We start from the raw sequence: 19,205 nt of genomic DNA on the forward strand, positions 1-19,205 counted from the left end.
GTAATAAAAATTTGTCTGTTGGTAGGTCAATTATTATTCCAATATTGCGCTCCTTAAAATTAAAATAAGCAGTTTTGACTAATTTACAATATGAGTGTTGGTAATCGCTATAAAAATTTTAGGCGCAAATTTTAGGTATCTACGTCAAACGGTCTCTGAAAAAACGCATTTAACTGATTTGCAAGACGGAAGTGAGAAGTGTTCCGTGAACAAAGTTTGTACGGAACACTAAAAATGGAATTTAAATAATATTATGTAAATATCAAGTAAATATGAATGACGATCATAATATAAATTCATGTAGATTAGTGTACAATAATTTATAATGTAATTTCATATTATGAGAATAAATATCTAAATCTAAATCAATATAATATATAATCAAGTAAATTACTCACTATTTGCTATAAATTACCATGCAAAACTCATTTGAATTCTATTTCATATTTGCTTTGATATTTGGTATTAACAGGGTATTAAGTATCCAAATAGATTTTTTCGTATCTAATAGTATAAGCATCGGTGGTTCAGTGGTAGAATGCTCGCCTGCCACGCGGGCGGCCCGGGTTCGATTCCCGGCCGATGCAAGGTTTTTTTTTTCTATTTCATCATTTTCAATTTTGATAATGACCAGCGACGCGCCCCTGCTTCGCGCGTAATTAGGGTTCCGTACCCAAAGGGTAAAACGGGACCCTATTACTAAGACTTCGCTGTCCGTCCGTCCGTCCGTCCGTCCGTCCGTCCGTCCGTCCGTCTGTCACCAGGCTGTATCTCACGAACCGTGATAGCTAGACAGTTGAAATTTTCACAGATGATGTATTTCTGTTGCCGCTATAACAACAAATACTAAAAACAGAATAAAATAAAGATTTAAATGGGGCTCCCATACAACAAACGTGATTTTTGACCAAAGTTAAGCAACGTCGGGAGTGGTCAGTATTTGGATGGGTGACCGTTTTTTTTTGTGCTTTTTTTTTGTTTTTTTTTTTTTTGCATTATGGTACGGAACCCTTCGTGCGCGAGTCCGACTCGCACTTGCCCGGTTTTTTTATTACTAGCTTTATTAAGTACTAGAAGCCCGCGACTTCATCTGAGTGGAATTAGTTCCACCAGCAGTTAGGGTAAGTATAGCGCTTGGATAAAATCTAATGGAAATAATAATCTGTATATTGCTTGCTTACTAATAATTAACAAGCAATTCAAAAGTTTTCTCATTCCCACTCCCCTTTTCACCCTCTTCATGGATGACTTCCGACATAAAACATGACATATAAAACGACAGACAGACAGACACACTTTCGCATTTATAATATTATTTATAGTATAATATCTAGTATGGATATGGATGGACTCTCTAGAGTCTAGAAGATAAGTCAAATATAAAATAAATAAAAAAACAACTTGATTTAACCATATACAACTTTTATTTTTCCATTTATAGTCTTTTGTCTAGATGAGAAAGAAGAGATCTGTTTGAAATTACTTTTACTTTTGTCTTGAAATTATAGAGTCTGGTTGAAATAACTTGTTACTCATTTACTCCTTCTTCCTTTTTTTTTCTCTAAGTTTTAGATCTGTCACAGGCTCTTGTGTCATAGCTACCAGTGTTGATCCACCTTTTTCATGTTCATCAGATTCTTCTTCTGATTCATACTCTTCTGTTCTGGCTTCAACTGTAGTTCTTGTATCCCCTGTTTTCGCATCATCTGTAGTTTTGGTATCCTCTGTTTTGGCATCAACCGTAGTTTTAGTATCCGCTGTTTGGGCTTTCATCGTAGTTTTCGTAGCCGGTTTGTGAGCAGGAGATACTAAATCCAATTTTTCTTTTGCTTCGTCAGACATATCATCGATTTCGTGGAGAATCCTATTTACGTCCTCAAGTTCTTTAAAACTTAAGTCTTCTATAGAAATACCTATAAATTCATTGAATAAGGGATTAATCATAGTAATAATTAGTATTATCAAACAACATCATTCCTGACCCTAACCCACTATGAAACTTTTTCATATTTACTGCGTCCTTGGCATTACCATGATTTAAAAAGTATTTTTTATGACATTTACTATAAAAACGTTCACAAATCAGTTTAATCGATTGTAATTAAAACCAAAATATTACTTTGCTAATCCGCGAAAAGATAACGTGCTTGTCAATCAGTGCGTTTCCGTTTCTGTTGCCGGGCGTCATCGCCAGACCGTCAACATCTCCTGAAGATGCCTCGTAGAGAGGCGAAACACGTGACGAATATTGTTCTTTTGGTGGTGGTTTGTTATATTTATTTTTGTGGTGGGAGGGTGGGAACATTAATTGCATGTAAAAAATACGCAAGTAAGTGTAACGGGTTAGTACTGATTGACTAGCACGTTAACTTTTCGCGGATTAGCAAAGTAATATTTTGGTTTTAATTAATATGGATTTCCGCAAAGTAACGCCTGATTCTATTCACAAATCGATTGTACGTATGAAGAGCTGACGCTAAAAACTACCAACAAATTTACGGCCTTTGTGCTTTGCTTTTTGATTTGAAATAATTTTGAAATGCGAAAGTAACTCTAATCTATTCTGTAATCTTCTTTTCACTTGTCCTTTGAATCAAAGCGAAGGACGGAAACCTTAAGACTAAGTAGGTATCAATTTAACTGCCCTTTTGAAAATCGTGAAGGTATTCGACGTATCTATACAGGAACACTCCTCTCTGGGCACTTCTGGGACTAGCCCAGGACCGGGATAAGTTGGATACAGGAAGAGTGGCCTATGCTCAGCAGTGGCTGACAGGAGGCTAAATGATGATGATGATACAGGAACACGTATAGCCTCGACGTCTGCATGTGTCTGTCTGTTTTTAGACTCATCCCTGCTAGCGGAGCAGTTAACTAGTTAAATAATATACCTCTTTCTCGTCCATAGTACTTCGTCTTCCCTATACAGTAGTGCGAACAGTGGTACTCGTTCTCAAACTTGTTCGCGGTGGGGCACCCGCGCCAGTACTCGATCTCGCACCTCGATCCGAACTTGAAGTACGAGAACACGGGAGTTGGAGGGATTCCGCAGTCGCTCGTGTTTAGAGGGGGGATGCAGTACTCGTCAGGCACTGGGAAAATTCAATACAGAGTATTTGTAGTTGTTTAAATACCTACCCAAATCACTAGAGGTAGCTACTTATTAAATTTGAACAGTTCCCTTGATTTCTGACTTGTACACGACGTACACGTTGACAAAACTCCGATAAAACGATTAGGTACGTTTGTGTGCCGAAGATTAATGAGAATATTTTGAAAGATAACGAATTTTTGGGCCTCCCAGAACCCCTAGTGAAAATTTGTAAATTTCATTCGATAGCGTGACCGACGCGACGTACGCGTTTGTATGGGATTTAGAACAGCGCGCCAAGCGGGACGTTTTGGAAGCTCAAAATCTCATACAACATGAGACTTAACGCAAACGCGTACGTCAAGTCACGCTATACAATGAAATTTACACTAGGGGTAGGTATATTTTATTCAATAAAAGTCAATACAACAATAAAAATACAAAAGACTATAACAACTTAACAGCTCAAGCCTAGTCAAAAATTCACAGATTTCGTGCCTCACACGACTATCGAGCACATTGGAAATGAATCTACGGAATTCAAAAAATATTGTCGCTGAGCGACGAGAAAGTCTGGATAAGGAAAAAGTTACAAATAAAACTACAACGTTGAATGATAATTATTTTATTCTTAGATTAACACAAGTAGAGTCAGACCAAGAATAGTCTGCAGCGGATTTGATAGCCCACGCAGTGAAAGTGTTATTTTAAACGTCAAACTTCTATGAAATTATGACGTATAAATGACACTTGCCCTGCGTGGGCTATCAAATCCGCTGCAGACTTTTTTTGGTTCGACTCTATCCTGGACATAACACATGTGAACAAACAAATTGCAAAATTTCCACACGCGTATCGAAGTTTGAATATTTGTCGCCGTGGCGCATAAGTATAGGTACATATTTCATTTTTCGATTAATAAGCAGGATATATTAATGTTCAAAGTACAAGAAAATTGTTACACGGCAAATCCGTAGTCAACTCGAGAAGTGGTAGCCACATCGCCGTTATCGTCACTCGAGTCTTGATCGGCAGCGGCCCATTTGCTGCAAGATATGATTTTTTTTTTTTTTTTTTTTTTTAATATTATAGGACATTCTTTCTTACACAGATTGACCAAGTCCCCCAGTAAGCTCAAGAAGGCTTGTGTTGAGGGTACTCAGACAACGATATATATATAATATATAAATACTTAAATACATAGAAAACAACCATGACTCAGGAACAAATATCTGTGTCATCACACAAATAAATGCCCTTACTGGGATTCGAACCCAGGACCATCGGCTTCACAGGCAGGGTCACTACCCACTAGGCCAGACCGGTCTTGACAGCAGTTTGACGCAACGAGAGATGATCATAATAGCGTTTGTCTATGTTGCACCAAACCTGAGTTCCAATAGGTACTACCAGGGTTCAGCATCAGCTATCTTGGGTAATGCTCTACCATGTGATCATCATGACGAATCGGATGTCCAAAACAGCGCGTGCCTATGTTGCACCAAACCTGAGTTCCGCTAGGTACAACCAGGGTTCAGCATGAGCTCTATCTTGGGTACTACTCTCCTAAGTGCTCATCGAGACGAGTCCGATGACCAAAACAGCGTGTGCTTATGTTGTATTAAACCCGAGCTCCACTAGGTACTGCCAGGGTTCAGCATCAGCTATCTGCTAGCAGCCGCCAGCAACATGCTGAGGTGAGACCATTTCGTGGCACTTTTTCTTTTTTATGTTTGTCTGTATAAGTTTTTATTTTGTGTTTGCGCTCACGAATAAAATTATTTCTATCTCTATCTCTATCTCCATCTCCATCTCCATCTCCATCTCCATCTCCATCTCCATCTCCATCTCCATCTCCATCTCCATCTCCATCTCCATCTCCATCTCCATCTCCATCTCCATCTCCATCTCCATCTCCATCTCCATCTCCATCTCCATCTCCATCTCCATCTCCATCTCCATCTCCATCTCCATCTCCATCTCCATCTCCATCTCCATCTCCATCTCCATCTCCATCTCCATCTCCATCTCCATCTCCATCTCCATCTCCATCTCCATCTCCATCTCCATCTCCATCTCCATCTCCATCTCCATCTCCATCTCCATCTCCATCTCCATCTCCATCTCCATCTCCATCTCCATCTCCATCTCCATCTCCATCTCCATCTCCATCTCCATCTCCATCTCCATCTCCATCTCCATCTCCATCTCCATCTCCATCTCCATCTCTATCTCTATCTCTACCTCTATTTCTACCTCTACTTCTACCTCTACCTCTACCTCTACCTCTATCTCTATCTCTACCTCTATCTCTATTTCTATTTCCACCACCACAAGAATGCATAGATTGTCGAATAGTGCGTTATCTACGCCCGTCTCAAACAGGATAGATAGAGTTAGACCAAGAAAAATCTGCAGCGATTTTGATAGCCCACGCAGTGCAAGTGTTATTCTGCCGTCATAATCCCGATAATTCACAACAAACACCGATAACGAACTCTGCGAAACATGAAGTCATAAATGTCATGTGAAAAATGTCGTTCTGACTTTTTGACTATTTTAAGGTTAGGCTACAGGGCAAACCCTTAACCCGATAACTATTTATTAATCTGTGACCCGATCGTCTTTGTTTTAGGCTCAAATTGTAGCTGACTAAATTGTCCAGAGCCGTTTTTCTCAAATTTTTGATATCATTTTTCGTTTCCAAATTATCGAGCGCCAAAATCAAAAATCGGAAAAAATTGAATTCACTATTTCGACCATAACTTTTTTCGTTTTTGACTTTCTCGAATAATTATTTTTGCACCTTACAGCTCTCGTGATTATGCGTCTTTTGAGCCTATTTTTTAATATCATATCTTCACAACTTTCCGAGATATAAGGGGATCGCACTTTTTCGTGAAATCGGACCCTATACTGGAGCGAACGAAAAGACATTTCCAATGTCAAAAGTCCCCCGCGAGTTGTCCCTGGTGCAAAGGTATACCCATCACACTAGCCGCGTTACCACGTTGAATGGCGATGGACAACCTTTGCACCAGGTACGAACCCGCGCGGGCGTCAGACCCCCTCTCCCTAATTCGACGTCCCACTTCCCTAATAAAGGCAATATATAGCCTCCGACCCCCAGCACCCAGTAGTCTCAAACGCTAGGGGTATTGTAGTCTTTACTCTGTCAACACCTACCAAGAAGCCTCTTGATGTAATTTATGATGAGCGAATAAGGATTATGGCTATTGTCATTATAATAACTTACCTAGTTTAACATAATTAAAATAAACAATGAGTAAAAGAAGTTGGAAATAGGATAATTTCAGTTTCATTGTGCCTCGAGTAGGTAACAACTAACAAAGTTAGCGTTATTACTTTACTCTAATATGGAATGAAGAAAGTTAATTGACCATGGTCATTAAAAATTGACTATTAAATTAACTTAAAGTTAAATTAGCAGCTAAAATACTGTTTTAAGAACACTAGCGTAATTAATGATTAATGTAATGAGGTTTAATTAGTTTTTATAATTAGAGTTGATTTTCCCCAGCCAACTCGGTTCTCCATACAAACGTATTTACGCTCTCATTTTAAAAACTGTTTTAAAACGACTAGCTAGATCTAGATTGCTCTGAAACTTTGTACTCACAATAGTCACAATAGGATAAGGTATATCTAGTCCCGTAATTAGTTTATGTAGCTTTAGATACCCTATACTTAGTTAAAAAAATACAGCTAATTTAAGTTTTTCATACAAAACTTGTTTTTGCTCTATTTGGTTTTTGTATAAACTGGAGCTATATAAACTAATTACAGGACTAGATATTATACCTCATGTCATTGTGTGTGCAAAGTTTCATTACAATCCAACACGTAGTTTTAAAATGAGAACGAAATTCCGTTTGTAAGGGAAGTAAGGGAAGGAAATTCAGCCGAGCTTGCTGGGGACTCTTAATTTTTACAGGACTAAATAACAAAGCATAAAGCAAAAAAACTTAACGTATAATAAATAAATAAAATCTTAAACTAACCAGCTATTTTGACTCTAACATCTAAAATGTACCTATAGACACCTCAATATCTAAAATAGGCTATTTGAAATAGCCCACTGGACAATTGTGGGTCAAGACCATTACGCTTGTTTTGTTAGTATCAAACGTTACATTTTGATAAACAAATCAATTATTTTAAGCCATTTGAGCCACTACTGCTTCATTCAGTATTTCATGCTACTGGCCGAAATCACTTTATTCGTGTCGTCTACAAAAACAACCACTTTTACAAGCCACATTTCCTTATTTATCTAAAAGATGGTCGTTTTTATAGGTATGAAGATACAGCCAAAATGGATCCCTGATCCCTGTAGCACTCCACATGCTTTACCTACTTATCGATTAGGATTTGTATACTCTTTCCGTACGGTTTTTGATAGCAGTAAGTACTATAAATGGGTCAGACATAATAGAAAAAGGTTACTTCTGTGGACAATACAATAAAAGGTAACGACCCTGGTGCATATACATGTGTCTCGTTTTACTCATTTGAGTCTCAAGTACTAAAAAGAAGACTTCCCTAATTTTGCGATGTCTACAGAAAAGACGTGAACGAGTTCAGTATACTGTATGTATTATGTGTATGACCCAAATAGTGTGTAAATAAACTACTTTTTAGGGTTCCGTACCCAAAGGGTAAAACGGGACCCTATTACTAAGACTTCGCTGTCCGTCCGTCCGTCCGTCCGTCCGTCCGTCTGTCACCAGGCTGTATCTCACGAACCGTGATAGCTAGACAGTTGAAATTTTCACAGATGATGTATTTCTGTTGCCGCTATAACAACAAATACTAAAAACAGAATAAAATAAAGTTTTAAATGGGGCTCCCATACAACAAACGTGATTTTTGACCAAAGTTAAGCAACGTCGGGAGTGGTCAGTATTTGGATGGGTGACCGTTTTTTTTTGCTTTTTTTTGTTTTTTTTTTTTTGCATTATGGTACGGAACCCTTCGTGCGCGAGTCCGACTCGCACTTGCCCGGTTTTTTCGCCCTAATGTTACGTTAACATACGGCTACATACATATTAGGTATACATATATAATAGTTTTACCTTACCTTACATCATTTTGACTCACTACAGTGGGTAACTAAAGTACTACATACATTTCTAACTTCGGAGTAAGTAATAAAGAAACGCACCTACAATGGGCAAAATATTGTTTCAAAAATGATTTATTTTTGAAAAACAACTCGTTTATTTTTCATTCATGATTTTTATTTCCCTTTTCAGCAAGATGAACTTTATCTAATATGGATTTGTAGACTTTAACTTGATGTTAAAGAAAGTGTTTGGTTGTATTTCGTTTAAACCTTAGAATTTCTCCTTTCATTATATGTTTGCCTGTAACAGGTTCTTGTGTCAAATATATCAGTGTTGTGTCGACAAGCTCATCATATTCTTCTCCTGTTTCGTCCATATCTTCTTCACTGGCTTCAACTGTGGTTGTTTCATCTGAATCTTCACCGGCTTTAATTGTAGTTTTATTTGATTTCTTGGGTTTTTTCCCATTTTTCTTATGTAATAACATTTGTTTTGATTCGATTGTGATAACTATTTTGTCAACAATGCGATTTACTTCTTCTAGTTCGGCAAAACTCAACTTTTCTATGGAAATTCCGACTGTCCCTTTCCAGGAACCTGTAAATATACTGATTTAAGTATTAATTATCATAGTAGGTAATAGTTACCTAGGTATTAAAAAGTCTGACGTTTGAAAAGGCCCTTTGAGTAAAGCTAGACTATAAAGTGTCTAGTATTATTATTATTAATGCGGAAGTAACTGTAGGGTTCTTTTCACTCACAGGCCACATTCCACGCGGGCGGAGCAGCGGCCAGAGCTAGTAAAGTAGGTAGGTATGCAATATATGTAAGACACTTCACTGCACATCAACAAGTTTACACAAAAAAAGCTAAGCAAAGTAAATGAGGTAAGTAATGAGAGTATATATACACAGCGAACTTATCCTATCTTCCAGCTAACCTTTGAGAAAATGAGAAAAGTCCAAACAGTAGAATGTGATAGACAAATCAAGGTCAAAAAGGTCAGTCAAATCATGGGATTAGTTGTCAAGCGGACCCCAGGCTCCGATGAGCCGTGGCAAAATGCCGGGATAACGCGAGGAAGAAGAAGAGTATAGAAGGTGAAAGACAACTTAATATCTCAGTTACAGTTACAGACCTCTTTCCCGTCCATAGTACTTCGTCCTTCCTATACAGTAATGAACGCAGTGATACTCGTTTTCGAACATATTATCTGTGGGACAGCCGCGCCAGGTCTCGATCTCGCACCTCGAGCCGTACTTGAAGTATGAGAAGACGGGGGTCGGGGGTGTCCCGCAGTCGCTTCGGTTTAGGGGGGAGAGGCAGTATTCGTCGGGTACTGGGAACAAACATTCTGATTTTAACGATTAAAATTCACCTTGAAAAGAAAATATTTCCTTATAAGGAATATAAGATCCTCCACATGACCTTGAAGAGAAACAGTTTATTTTGCTCGGGGCAAGAGGAACAGTGTGTAAATTGTAAATTGTAAATATTAACCCATGTTGACAGAGTATGATCAGTACCAATAAATAAATCAATCTATCAATCAATCTATCTATCATTAATTTTATTTCATACTCTAGCATCTAAATAAGTAGATACCCTTAGCATACCGTGGGCCACTTAGAATGAGTACTTGAGTAGGTACTTACCTTATTTCTAATAATGTAGGTATCTGATTATGTAATGTATATGTCTCCACATGTTCATAATCAACAAATAACAATTAGGTTATGGTTATATCAATATAATTACTTACCTAATTTAACATAATTCAAATAAACAATTATTAAAAGAAGTTGGAAATATTTCATTCTGCATCAGGTAATAAAATCGAGTGCTAATCGAAATCCTTACTTTACGTGTAACGAAGAAAGTTAAGTGGCTATTAAAAGTTAACCATGAAATTGACTTTTAAAGTTAAATTAGTTCCTAAAATGCAAAGTTTTAAGAGCAAGGGCGTAATTACATAATGTTAGAAGCCATATTGTGACGCTACCTAATATTTAAGTTAGAAAATTTTGGCAATGATTGGCAAAATTTATAACTTGTATATACAACTTAATGGATTTTCATAATATGAGGTAGGTATAGTTCGGTTTCTAAATGTTTTCACATTTAGCAAGCAAACAGGTATTAAAACTCATACTGGATTTTTGGTATCATCATTGCTCGTCTCATTTGTTTTTCGTTTATTTCTTATTTCTCATCAATCCGTATTCGTCAAGTCTTTACTCTCCTTATTTGCTTTTTGTCGTTACCTTCTTTAGTCATAGTCTGTAATCTGTAATTAATAATACCTACTAATAAGACATCATTATTCGTTTATCGGTCTTCCTTAATAATTAATTGAGACGAACGATGATGATAGAGTCTGTGCGGAAGGAAGAGTACGACGGGAAGTATCCTAAAATGTATTGGTTCCCATATAATCCAGGAATTCTTTCTTTCCGCACAAACTCTACCAGATTTTATCAGGTGTTTTGTGTCAATATCATATTAATTTGTACAAAATGGTAATTTATCGCCTAAAATAATTGCGTAGAATTTACGTTAATTTATGCTGTAAATAAGCATATCGAATCATTGTAGTAAAATAAACCTAAACGATTAAAGATTGTACCATGATGGAAGTGGTCGATGCTAAGTTGCTATTAAAATTGATTATATCCGTTCTTTATGTATCCGTTGTTGATTCAGGTGAGAAATATACACGGTGTAATAAGGCAGGATTTAATTCTTTTTGAGACTATGTTAAGAGATATATATACCTAACGTAAACACGTGTTAAATATCACAGGGGTCACTAAATCCCATTTTTAAGAAAATTGTTTATGAATGCATCCACATTACGGTCAAAGTCAAGCACATTTTAGGAAAAGGTCACTTCTGTGAACATAATTATAACCCGTTTCTCTTATTTGAGTCTCCGAAAAATTGTGTTTTCTCGAGAACGATTTTTTTCTGCTGTGTACAGTACGATCAACAATGGCGGATTTGCAGTCTTTGCAGTCCTAGGCTGGGGCCTGTAGCCGCTTCTTTCTCAACACCCATCATATTGACTACATGTTGAGTTATTTCTTGTTATCATCAGCGAATTTTTTGTCACAATTTGCTGCCCCTAAATATCTTGCCGCTAGGCCCGGGCCTATTGGGCCTTAGGGCAAATCCGCCACTGACGATCAAGGTTTTTAGGCCCACGAATTTTGATCACCACACATTAACGAAAGTTTAATGTCGCGATACATTTTAGTGTCCTCCAAATGCGAGACTCCTCTCAACAGCAGCGACTGCGGGCTGCCCTCTACTGTCGTATACACGTACCACAGCCCTAGTTACTTCTGCTACCCGGCCATATGGCGGGGGTGTCCGACCAACAACAAGTTCGACAACGAGGACGAGTGCTGGAAATCCTGTGTTATGCATTTTGAAGTAACTGAGCCTATGCCGAAGGAAATAGATGCTACTGCTAATAGTAAAGTGCAGGGTAGGTGGTAATACTGGTAATGCAAAATTAGGCTTATTAAATCAAATTAAAAATAATTAATACTGACAGGCCACTAAGGCTCATAGATATTCATCTAACAAAGGTAACAAACTAAATTGCATACAATAGTTATATTCCGTTCTAATTTGAATTTTCCCTTCATCTAATACTCGAAAGTTAGCTTGAATCCCTTATACTCCTTATAGGGATAAGTTCGGCTTTGTACCTCCTCTGTTGTGTACAATAAAGTGATTACCTACTAGGGTGGCTCAAAAATGCGTTGACAAAGATTACTTTTACTAGTATTAAACTAGTAGGTACCTACCTAGTAATATCATTTTGGCGACACAACAGTTCTTTGCAACGTTACTCCATACCTGTTCTGGTGTAAGAATAACGGACCGACGGGTGTTAGCGAATGATTAAACTGAATATTTTGTAATTTAGTTTTTGGAAATGACAAACGGCTGAGCTATACATTTATTCAGTTTGAAGCTATCCTCGCGAGGTCTACAGCTCAAAGAGCCACTAGTGTTTATGCAGTCGCGACTAACCCATTTTGCGTTCTTTTTAACTCTTTCAGTAAACTTTTTAAGCCAAAAATACGGTTCAACTCAAGTAGTTCATTCTTTCAGTAGAAAACAACACTAAAAGTCAGTCAGTAAAAATCGAGCGATGTGATGTCCCCCTCAACACCAGTCGTTGCACTAAAAAGATAAAGTTAGTTTACACATTCAGCGATGTAATAAAATCCTGCGTAATGGCATTGTGGGCAGGATGTCCTACTGAAAACATGTTTCCTGACTTCACGTCGTGTCAGTATAACTGTCAAGAAAAGAAGGACAATAAACTGAAACAAATAGATAATTCCAACATACAACAAGCTCCGAATTTTCTTCAGATTAACAAATCCAATGCACCGAATGAAGAAAATAAACTGGTACAAAAGGATGAATCCAAAGTGCAAAAAGTTCCAATTGATCTTAAGAATTTGATGAAGAAACCTGGTGCATCAAATGAAGATATTCAAATTAAACAAAATTATAAATCCAACGTACAGAACGCGTCAAATGTCCCGAAGAAGTTGATTAAGAAAATTGATGCGCTAAATAAAGAAAATAAACTGGATGAACAGGATGTATTCAAGGGTATATTCAAGCAATTTTATTATACGACCATAATGAATGCATTAAGATTCCACATTAGGGTCAAAGTCAAGCACGTTTTAGGAAAAGGTCACTTCTGTGAACATAATTGTAACCAGTTTCTCTTATTTGAACCCAGTACTGAAAAAAATGTGTTATGATCAAGGGGGCGATTTTTGAATTTCGATCGCTCGATTTCGTCACTCGAAATTCTCGAAAATAGCTGGAAAACGACTTAATGTTAATTTTTGAAATACGAGCGATAGAAATTTGGAATCGAATGGTATTGACCACTCGTTTTCAATTCTAGTAGTAGAATTTAAATGCCTAGTAGTGGAGATATTAATGAACGAAATACACCAAATCGAACGGTCGAAATTCAAAAATCGGTCCCCAAGGCTTAAAGCCCACGAATTTTAATCAAGACACACATATACGAAAGTTTAATGTCCCGATACATTTTAGTGTCCTCCAAATGCCAGACTCCTCTCAATAGCAGCGACTGCGGGCTGCCCTCTACTGTCGTATACACGTACTACAGCCCCAGTTACTTCTGCTACCCGGCCATATGGCGGGGGTGTCCGACCAACAACAAGTTCGACAACGAGGACGAGTGCTGGAACTCCTGTGTTATGCATTTTGAAGTAACTGAGCCTATGCCGAAGGAAATGGGTGCTATTGCTAGCAAAGTGCAGGGTAAGTGTTAATACGAAACTGGGCTTATCAAGTCAAATTAAAACTAATTTATTGTCAGGCCACTAAGGCCCATAGATGAACATCTAACAAAGGTAATAGACTAAATTACATACCAATAGTTATAATCCGTTCCCTAAGTTTGTCTATCTAATTTGAATTCTCCCTTCATCTACTCGAAGGTTAGCTGGAATAGATCTCTTACAGGGATAAGTTTGCCTTTGTACCTCCTGTGTTGTGTACAATAAAGTGATACTAGGGTGGCTCAAAAATCCGTTGACAAAGATTTCGTACTATGCATATGGTTGATAAGATTATATTTAGAAGTGATTACTACTGCTAGTACCTATACTCTGTATTTTTAGGTATTTAAATAAAAGTAAACAAATAATTTATACATTATCGGGTAGTTATAATATAACATTTATTGGTTAACCAACCAAATACAAAACCGCCTGGATCAGTCACTGGGCGATCTTACTTTAACCTACATTATTTGATCATGTAATGTTTTCATCTACCCTCAACTGGCTTAAGGAGCCATTTGAGGGTAGATTTTGTTTACTTTTATTTAAATACCTAACGATACAGAGTATAGTACCTAGTAATCATATTGTCGACACAACAGTTCTTTGAAACGTTACCTCATACCTGTTCTGGTGTAAGAATAACGGACCGACGAGCGTTAGCGAAGGTTCCCGGTACAATTTGGGCAAAAATGCTATCGTATGTCCGGATGTTCCTCTACAGGTCGCATTTCAGAACCTATTCTCATGAATTTTTTTAAGTAGGTTCCATGATTACACAGAATATTTTGTAGATTCTGTTTTTGGAAATGAATAAATGGTTGAGCCATACATTTATTCAGTTTAAAGCTATCCTCGCAAGCTCTACAGCTCAGAGAGCCACTAGTGTTTATGCAGTCACGAGTGTCACGACTAACCCATTTTGCGTTCTTTTTAACTCTTTCAATACGGTTCAACTCAAGTAGTTCTATCTTCCAGTAAAAAACAACACGAAAAGTCAGTCAGTAAAAATCGACCGATGTGATGTCCCCCTCAACACCAGTCGTTGCACTGAACAGATGAAGTTAGTTTACACATTCAGCGATGTAATAAAATCCTGCGTAATGGCATTGTGGTCAGGATGTCCTACTGAAAACATGTTTCCTGACTTCACGTCGTGTCAGGATAACTGTCAAGAAAAGGACAATAAACTGAAACAAAACAATAATTCCAACATACAACTAGTTTCGAATGATCTTCATTTGGTGACGAAGAACATTCACACACCGAATAAAGATAATAACCTGGTAAAAAAGGATGAATCAAAGATGCAAGAAGTTCCGATTGATCTTATGAATTTGATGAAGAAACCTGATGCATCAAATGAAGAAATTAAAATTAAACAAAATTATACATCCAAGGTACAAAAAGCGTCGAATGTGCCGAAGAAGTTGATTAAGAAAATTAATGTGCTGAATAAAGAATATAAACTGGATGAAAAGGATATATTCAAGGGTATGTTCTAGCAATTTTATTATGCGATCAAAATAAACTAGATTAAACATTACTATTATGCTTCCCCTTTCTGGGTCATTTTATGTTTATGTGTAAAATTTATAAGAATAAAAAAAAATGTTGTGTGGAACTACACGAACTAATTTGCATCGGGGCTCGTAATCATTTTGGCGACACAACAGGTCTTTGCAACGTTACTTCATACCTGTTCTGGTGTAAGAATAACGGACCGACGAGCGTTAGCGAAGGTTCCCGTTGCAGTTTAGGCAAAAATGCTATCGTATGTCCGGATATTCTCCTCTACAGGTCGCATTTCAGAACCTATTCTCACATATACGCAAGTTTAACGTCCTGATTACTCCTGATACATTTTAGTGTCCTCCAAATGCCAGACTCCTCTCAACAGCAGCGACTGCGGACTGCCCTCTACTATCGTATACACGTACTACAGCCCCAGTTCCTTCTGCTACCCGGCCATATGGCGGGGGTGTCCGACCAACAACAAGTTCGAGAATGAGGACGAGTGCTGGAATTCCTGTGTTATGCATTTTGGAGTAAATGAGACCATGCCGAAGGAAATAGATGCTATTGCTAGTAAAGTGCAGGGTAGGTGGTAATGCAAAACTGGGCTTATTAAATCAAATTAAAAATAATTTATTGTCAGGCCACTAAGGCCCATAGATAAACATCTAACAAAGGTAATAGACTAAATTATATCACAATAGTACATTGTAGGAGAGGACGGAAAACCGTTAAAAGATGGACGAGTGAGTTTGAGGGCCGACAAGTTAGTGGAGGCCCTCAATTAATACGAGTCCATCTAAAGCGTTTCCGGCCGAGGCATTACATAGTGCTTTTCACGACTACTGCGAGGAAATAAGAAAACATTTGCATAACTATAAGTACTAGCCCGCGATTTCTCTGGTAGCAAATTACTAGCCACTGCCTGTGCTGTCTCTTGAATTTCGGTAGGCGTCAGCGTAAGAATATAATTTTCTTCACTAGAAGAACTCATTTTTATAGTGAGCGTAGATACGTGTTTCTTATATTTTTTAGTCAAACACAATTTACACTATCCAATTCAGTGAGTATTTTCCGATCCCGCCTTTTTTACTTTTTTTATCACTTTTAAGAGGCGTTTTTCTGTTATTTGCTTCAAACCGACAGAAGCGTTTTTGCTAAAAAAACACAAATAGCTACAAAAGTAAAAAACGCCTTAAGCGTGAATCGAATGAACTGACTGAATGAATGAATGGTTTTGACATTTCTTTTTTTTTTAAACAAGAAATTGGTCCTATATATGTAACTTATTTTATTTTTGACGGAAAAAGTTGCGCCAAAAAAGACCTTTTATTGATTTTTATGTTTTAAAGCGGATGCGGCCCGCGAACCTCTCACTTGCGGCCCGCAAGCCTCCCTGGCTATTTTGTATGTAATATTGACGAACGACAATGTCTAATAAAGTCATAAATATTAACAAAGTGCGGCCCGCGTCAACTTCGTTAACTACTATGTGGCCCTTGGCTGCTAAAAGGTTGCCGACCGCTGTTTTAAAGGATACTCATTGCTGTAGTGAACTGTCACCAATGACAGATGATGATAACAGTGAAACATTGTAGTAGTGGTGGTTCAGGTGCTACAGCTATTGCCAGCTTTCCGGCTTGGTTTTAGACCATCTATTGCTACATTTCCGAACAGTGGCGTGAAATAGTTATAATCCGTTCCCTAAGTTTGTCTATATCTAATTTGAATTCTCCCTTCATCTACTCCAAGGTTAGCTGGAATAGATCTCTTACAGGGATTAGTTCGCCTTTGTACCTCCTGTGTTGTGTACAATAAAGTGATACTAGGGTGGATCAAAAATCCGTTGACAAAGATTTCGTACTATGCATATTGTTGATAACATTATATTTATAAGATAAGTGATTACTACTACTAGTACCTATACTCTGTATCTTTAGGTATTTAAATAAAAGTAAACAAATAATTTATACATTATCGGGTAGTTATAATATAACATTTATTGGTTAACCAACCAAATACAAAACCGCCTGGATCAGTCACTGAACGACCTGACATTAATTAACCTACATTATTTGATCATGTAATGTTTTCATCTACCCTCAACTGGCTTAAGGAGCCATTTGAGGGTAGATTTTGTTTACTTTTATTTAAATACCTAACGATACAGAGTATAGTACCTAGTAATCATTTTGGCGACACAACAGTTCTTTGCAACGTTACCTCATACCTGTTCTGGTGTAAGAATAACGGACCGACGAGCGTTAGCGAAGGTTCCCGGTACAATTTGGGCAAAAATGCTATCGTATGTCCGAATGTTCCTCTACAGGTCGCCTTTCAGAACCTATTCTCATGAAATTTTGTAAGTAGGTTCCATGATTATACAGAATATTTTGTAGATTCAGTTTTTGGAAATGAATAAATGGTTGAGCCATACATTTATTCAGTTTAAAGCTATCCTCGCAAGCTCTACAGCTCAGAGAGCCACTAGTGTTTATGCAGTCACGAGTGTCACGACTAACCCATTTTGCGTTCTTTTTAACTCTTTCAATACGGTTCAACTCAAGTAGTTCTATCTTTCAGTAAAAAACAACACGAAAAGTCAGTCAGTAAAAATCGACCGATGTGATGTCCCCCTCAACACCAGTCGTTGCACTGAACAGATGAAGTTAGTTTACACATTCAGCAATGTAATAAAATCCTGCGTAATGGCATTGTGGTCAGGATGTCCTACTGAAAACATGTTTCCTGACTTCACGTCGTGTCAGGATAACTGTCAAGAAAAGAAGGACAATCAACTGAAACAAAAAGATAATTCCAACATACAACTAGTTTCGAATGTTCTTCATTTGGTGATGAAGAACATTCACACACCGAATAATGAAAATAAACTGGTACAAAAGGATGAATCTAAGATGCAAGAAGTTCCGATTGATCTTATGAATTTGATGAAGAAAGCCGATGCACCAAATGAAGGAAATAAAATTGAACAAAATGAGAAATCCAAGGTACAAAAACCTTCGAATGTCCCGAAGAAGTTGATTAAGAAAATTAACGCACTGAATAAAGAAAATAAACTGGACGAAACGGATATATACAACGTAAAAATACTTCCAAAAGTTTTTAAGAAGTTGATCGAGAAAATGGAAGCATTGAAAAAAGAAAAGAAATCTGGTAAAAACATTGATTTGGACGCGAAAGCCTACTTTATATATAAACTTGTAAAAGCTAATATGGATTTGGATGCACGCACTAAACATAGAGACATTGAATTGATGTTACTGGACGAATATTTGTTTTAGAAAATAAACAAACACTGGTCTGATTACTAGGCCAATCATATTTAGATCCAAAAAAAATGTTTTAAGAAACCCAGCATGCTGAAAATCGTTTTAATGCCTTTTTTGGTCCTAAATGCGTGTAATCCTAGTTTGCTCAATCCAGGAGGTGCGCATACATTTTGGGAGCCTTGGAAAATACATTTTTCCTGGCTGCTAATGGATTGCTAAGCCACTCGATTAAGAAGGAACCTACCATCAATTACAATGTAGTGACACACCAGCAAGGTTTAGCGGATCAGAGATTAGAGATTAATTCTTCAAAAAATCTAATTTGATTGGCCTACACGTTAAATGAAAAATACACACATTAATAAATTTTCAAATTATTTATTTTCTTACATACAATATTGTATATACAGTGGTTAATAACTAGCTAAAATCTAAAATAGGCCCCTGAGGCATTGTACCAAGGATGCTGGCGGCATTTCCTCGCTGTATCGCAATGCTGATACGTTGTGCGAGGTAGCCGCCAGCTCTTCGGTCACCAGTTACGTCAACCAGACGCTTCGCGATTTCTGCGAACCACTTATGCGCGCTGGGACCCCATCGACCTAGAGTTTCGACTCCAAATGGTACAAACCTACCGAGGCTCTTATATTTGTTACGTTTTAAAATTTCGGCGCTTTCCGCCGCCCTGCCCGCTTTTATATTAGTCCGTTGGAGGTGGGACGGTGCCAGTTTGTCTACGCAGGTAGCATCCCACACTAACATCCGTCCCAAGCTCCAAGGAATAAAATTGTTATGGTACTTATTTCATATTTCTTACTTTTAAATCCCACATTTTGGACGCTGAAATTTAATAATAATCAGAGTCAGA

General features: G+C 37.6%; 2 protein-coding genes, 1 long non-coding RNA gene and 1 other non-coding gene across 4 annotated transcripts; 2 read left to right on the forward strand and 2 right to left on the reverse strand.

The window, feature by feature from the left end:
- The first annotated feature begins 516 nt into the window (after nt 1-516).
- Nucleotides 517-587, forward strand: Trnag-gcc (transfer RNA glycine (anticodon GCC)). The gene has a single exon. It is a non-coding gene; the product is annotated as a tRNA-Gly (tRNA).
- Nucleotides 588-1,428: 841 nt separating this feature from the next.
- LOC134792718 (uncharacterized) lies at nt 1,429-6,486 on the reverse strand. The gene is made up of 3 exons (XM_063764017.1): nt 6,348-6,486; nt 2,892-3,092; nt 1,429-1,913 (listed from the first exon to the last, which is right to left on the reverse strand). Exons 1-3 carry the CDS (start codon nt 6,412-6,414, stop codon nt 1,537-1,539), a joined length of 645 nt encoding a protein of 214 aa, XP_063620087.1. The 5' UTR covers nt 6,415-6,486; the 3' UTR covers nt 1,429-1,536.
- Nucleotides 6,487-8,305: 1,819 nt separating this feature from the next.
- On the reverse strand, nt 8,306-10,041 carry LOC134793203 (uncharacterized). The gene is made up of 3 exons (XR_010144506.1): nt 9,941-10,041; nt 9,317-9,517; nt 8,306-8,775 (listed from the first exon to the last, which is right to left on the reverse strand). It is a non-coding gene; the product is annotated as an uncharacterized LOC134793203 (long non-coding RNA).
- Nucleotides 10,042-10,700: 659 nt separating this feature from the next.
- LOC134793205 (uncharacterized) lies at nt 10,701-18,699 on the forward strand. Its single transcript, XM_063764784.1, has 7 exons — nt 10,701-10,881; nt 11,435-11,668; nt 12,307-12,816; nt 13,279-13,509; nt 14,511-15,026; nt 15,402-15,632; nt 17,631-18,699. Exons 1-7 carry the CDS (start codon nt 10,806-10,808, stop codon nt 18,347-18,349), a joined length of 2,517 nt encoding a protein of 838 aa, XP_063620854.1. The 5' UTR covers nt 10,701-10,805; the 3' UTR covers nt 18,350-18,699.
- Nucleotides 18,700-19,205: the final 506 nt, after the last annotated feature.

Source organism: Cydia splendana, chromosome 8 (assembly GCF_910591565.1).
Source record: "Cydia splendana chromosome 8, ilCydSple1.2, whole genome shotgun sequence".
Classification (NCBI taxonomy): Eukaryota; Metazoa; Arthropoda; class Insecta; order Lepidoptera; family Tortricidae; genus Cydia; species Cydia splendana.

Bases quoted from the DNA above. Each gene is read 5' to 3' on its own strand.
- LOC134793205 (XM_063764784.1), top strand. From the start codon at position 10,806: ATGATGGAAGTGGTCGATGCTAAGTTGCTATTAAAATTGATTATATCC. The intron at 13,510-14,510 runs GTAAGTGTTAAT...TCTATCTTCCAG, and splicing joins TATTGCTAGCAAAGTGCAGG to TAAAAAACAACACGAAAAGT. The intron at 15,633-17,630 runs GTAGGTGGTAAT...TCTATCTTTCAG, and splicing joins TATTGCTAGTAAAGTGCAGG to TAAAAAACAACACGAAAAGT.
- LOC134792718 (XM_063764017.1), bottom strand. From the start codon at position 6,414: ATGAAACTGAAATTATCCTATTTCCAACTTCTTTTACTCATTGTTTAT. The intron at 3,093-6,347 runs GTAAGTTATTAT...GAATTTTCCCAG, and splicing joins TTTTAATTATGTTAAACTAG to TGCCTGACGAGTACTGCATC. The intron at 1,914-2,891 runs GTATATTATTTA...ATGAATTTATAG, and splicing joins GTACTATGGACGAGAAAGAG to GTATTTCTATAGAAGACTTA.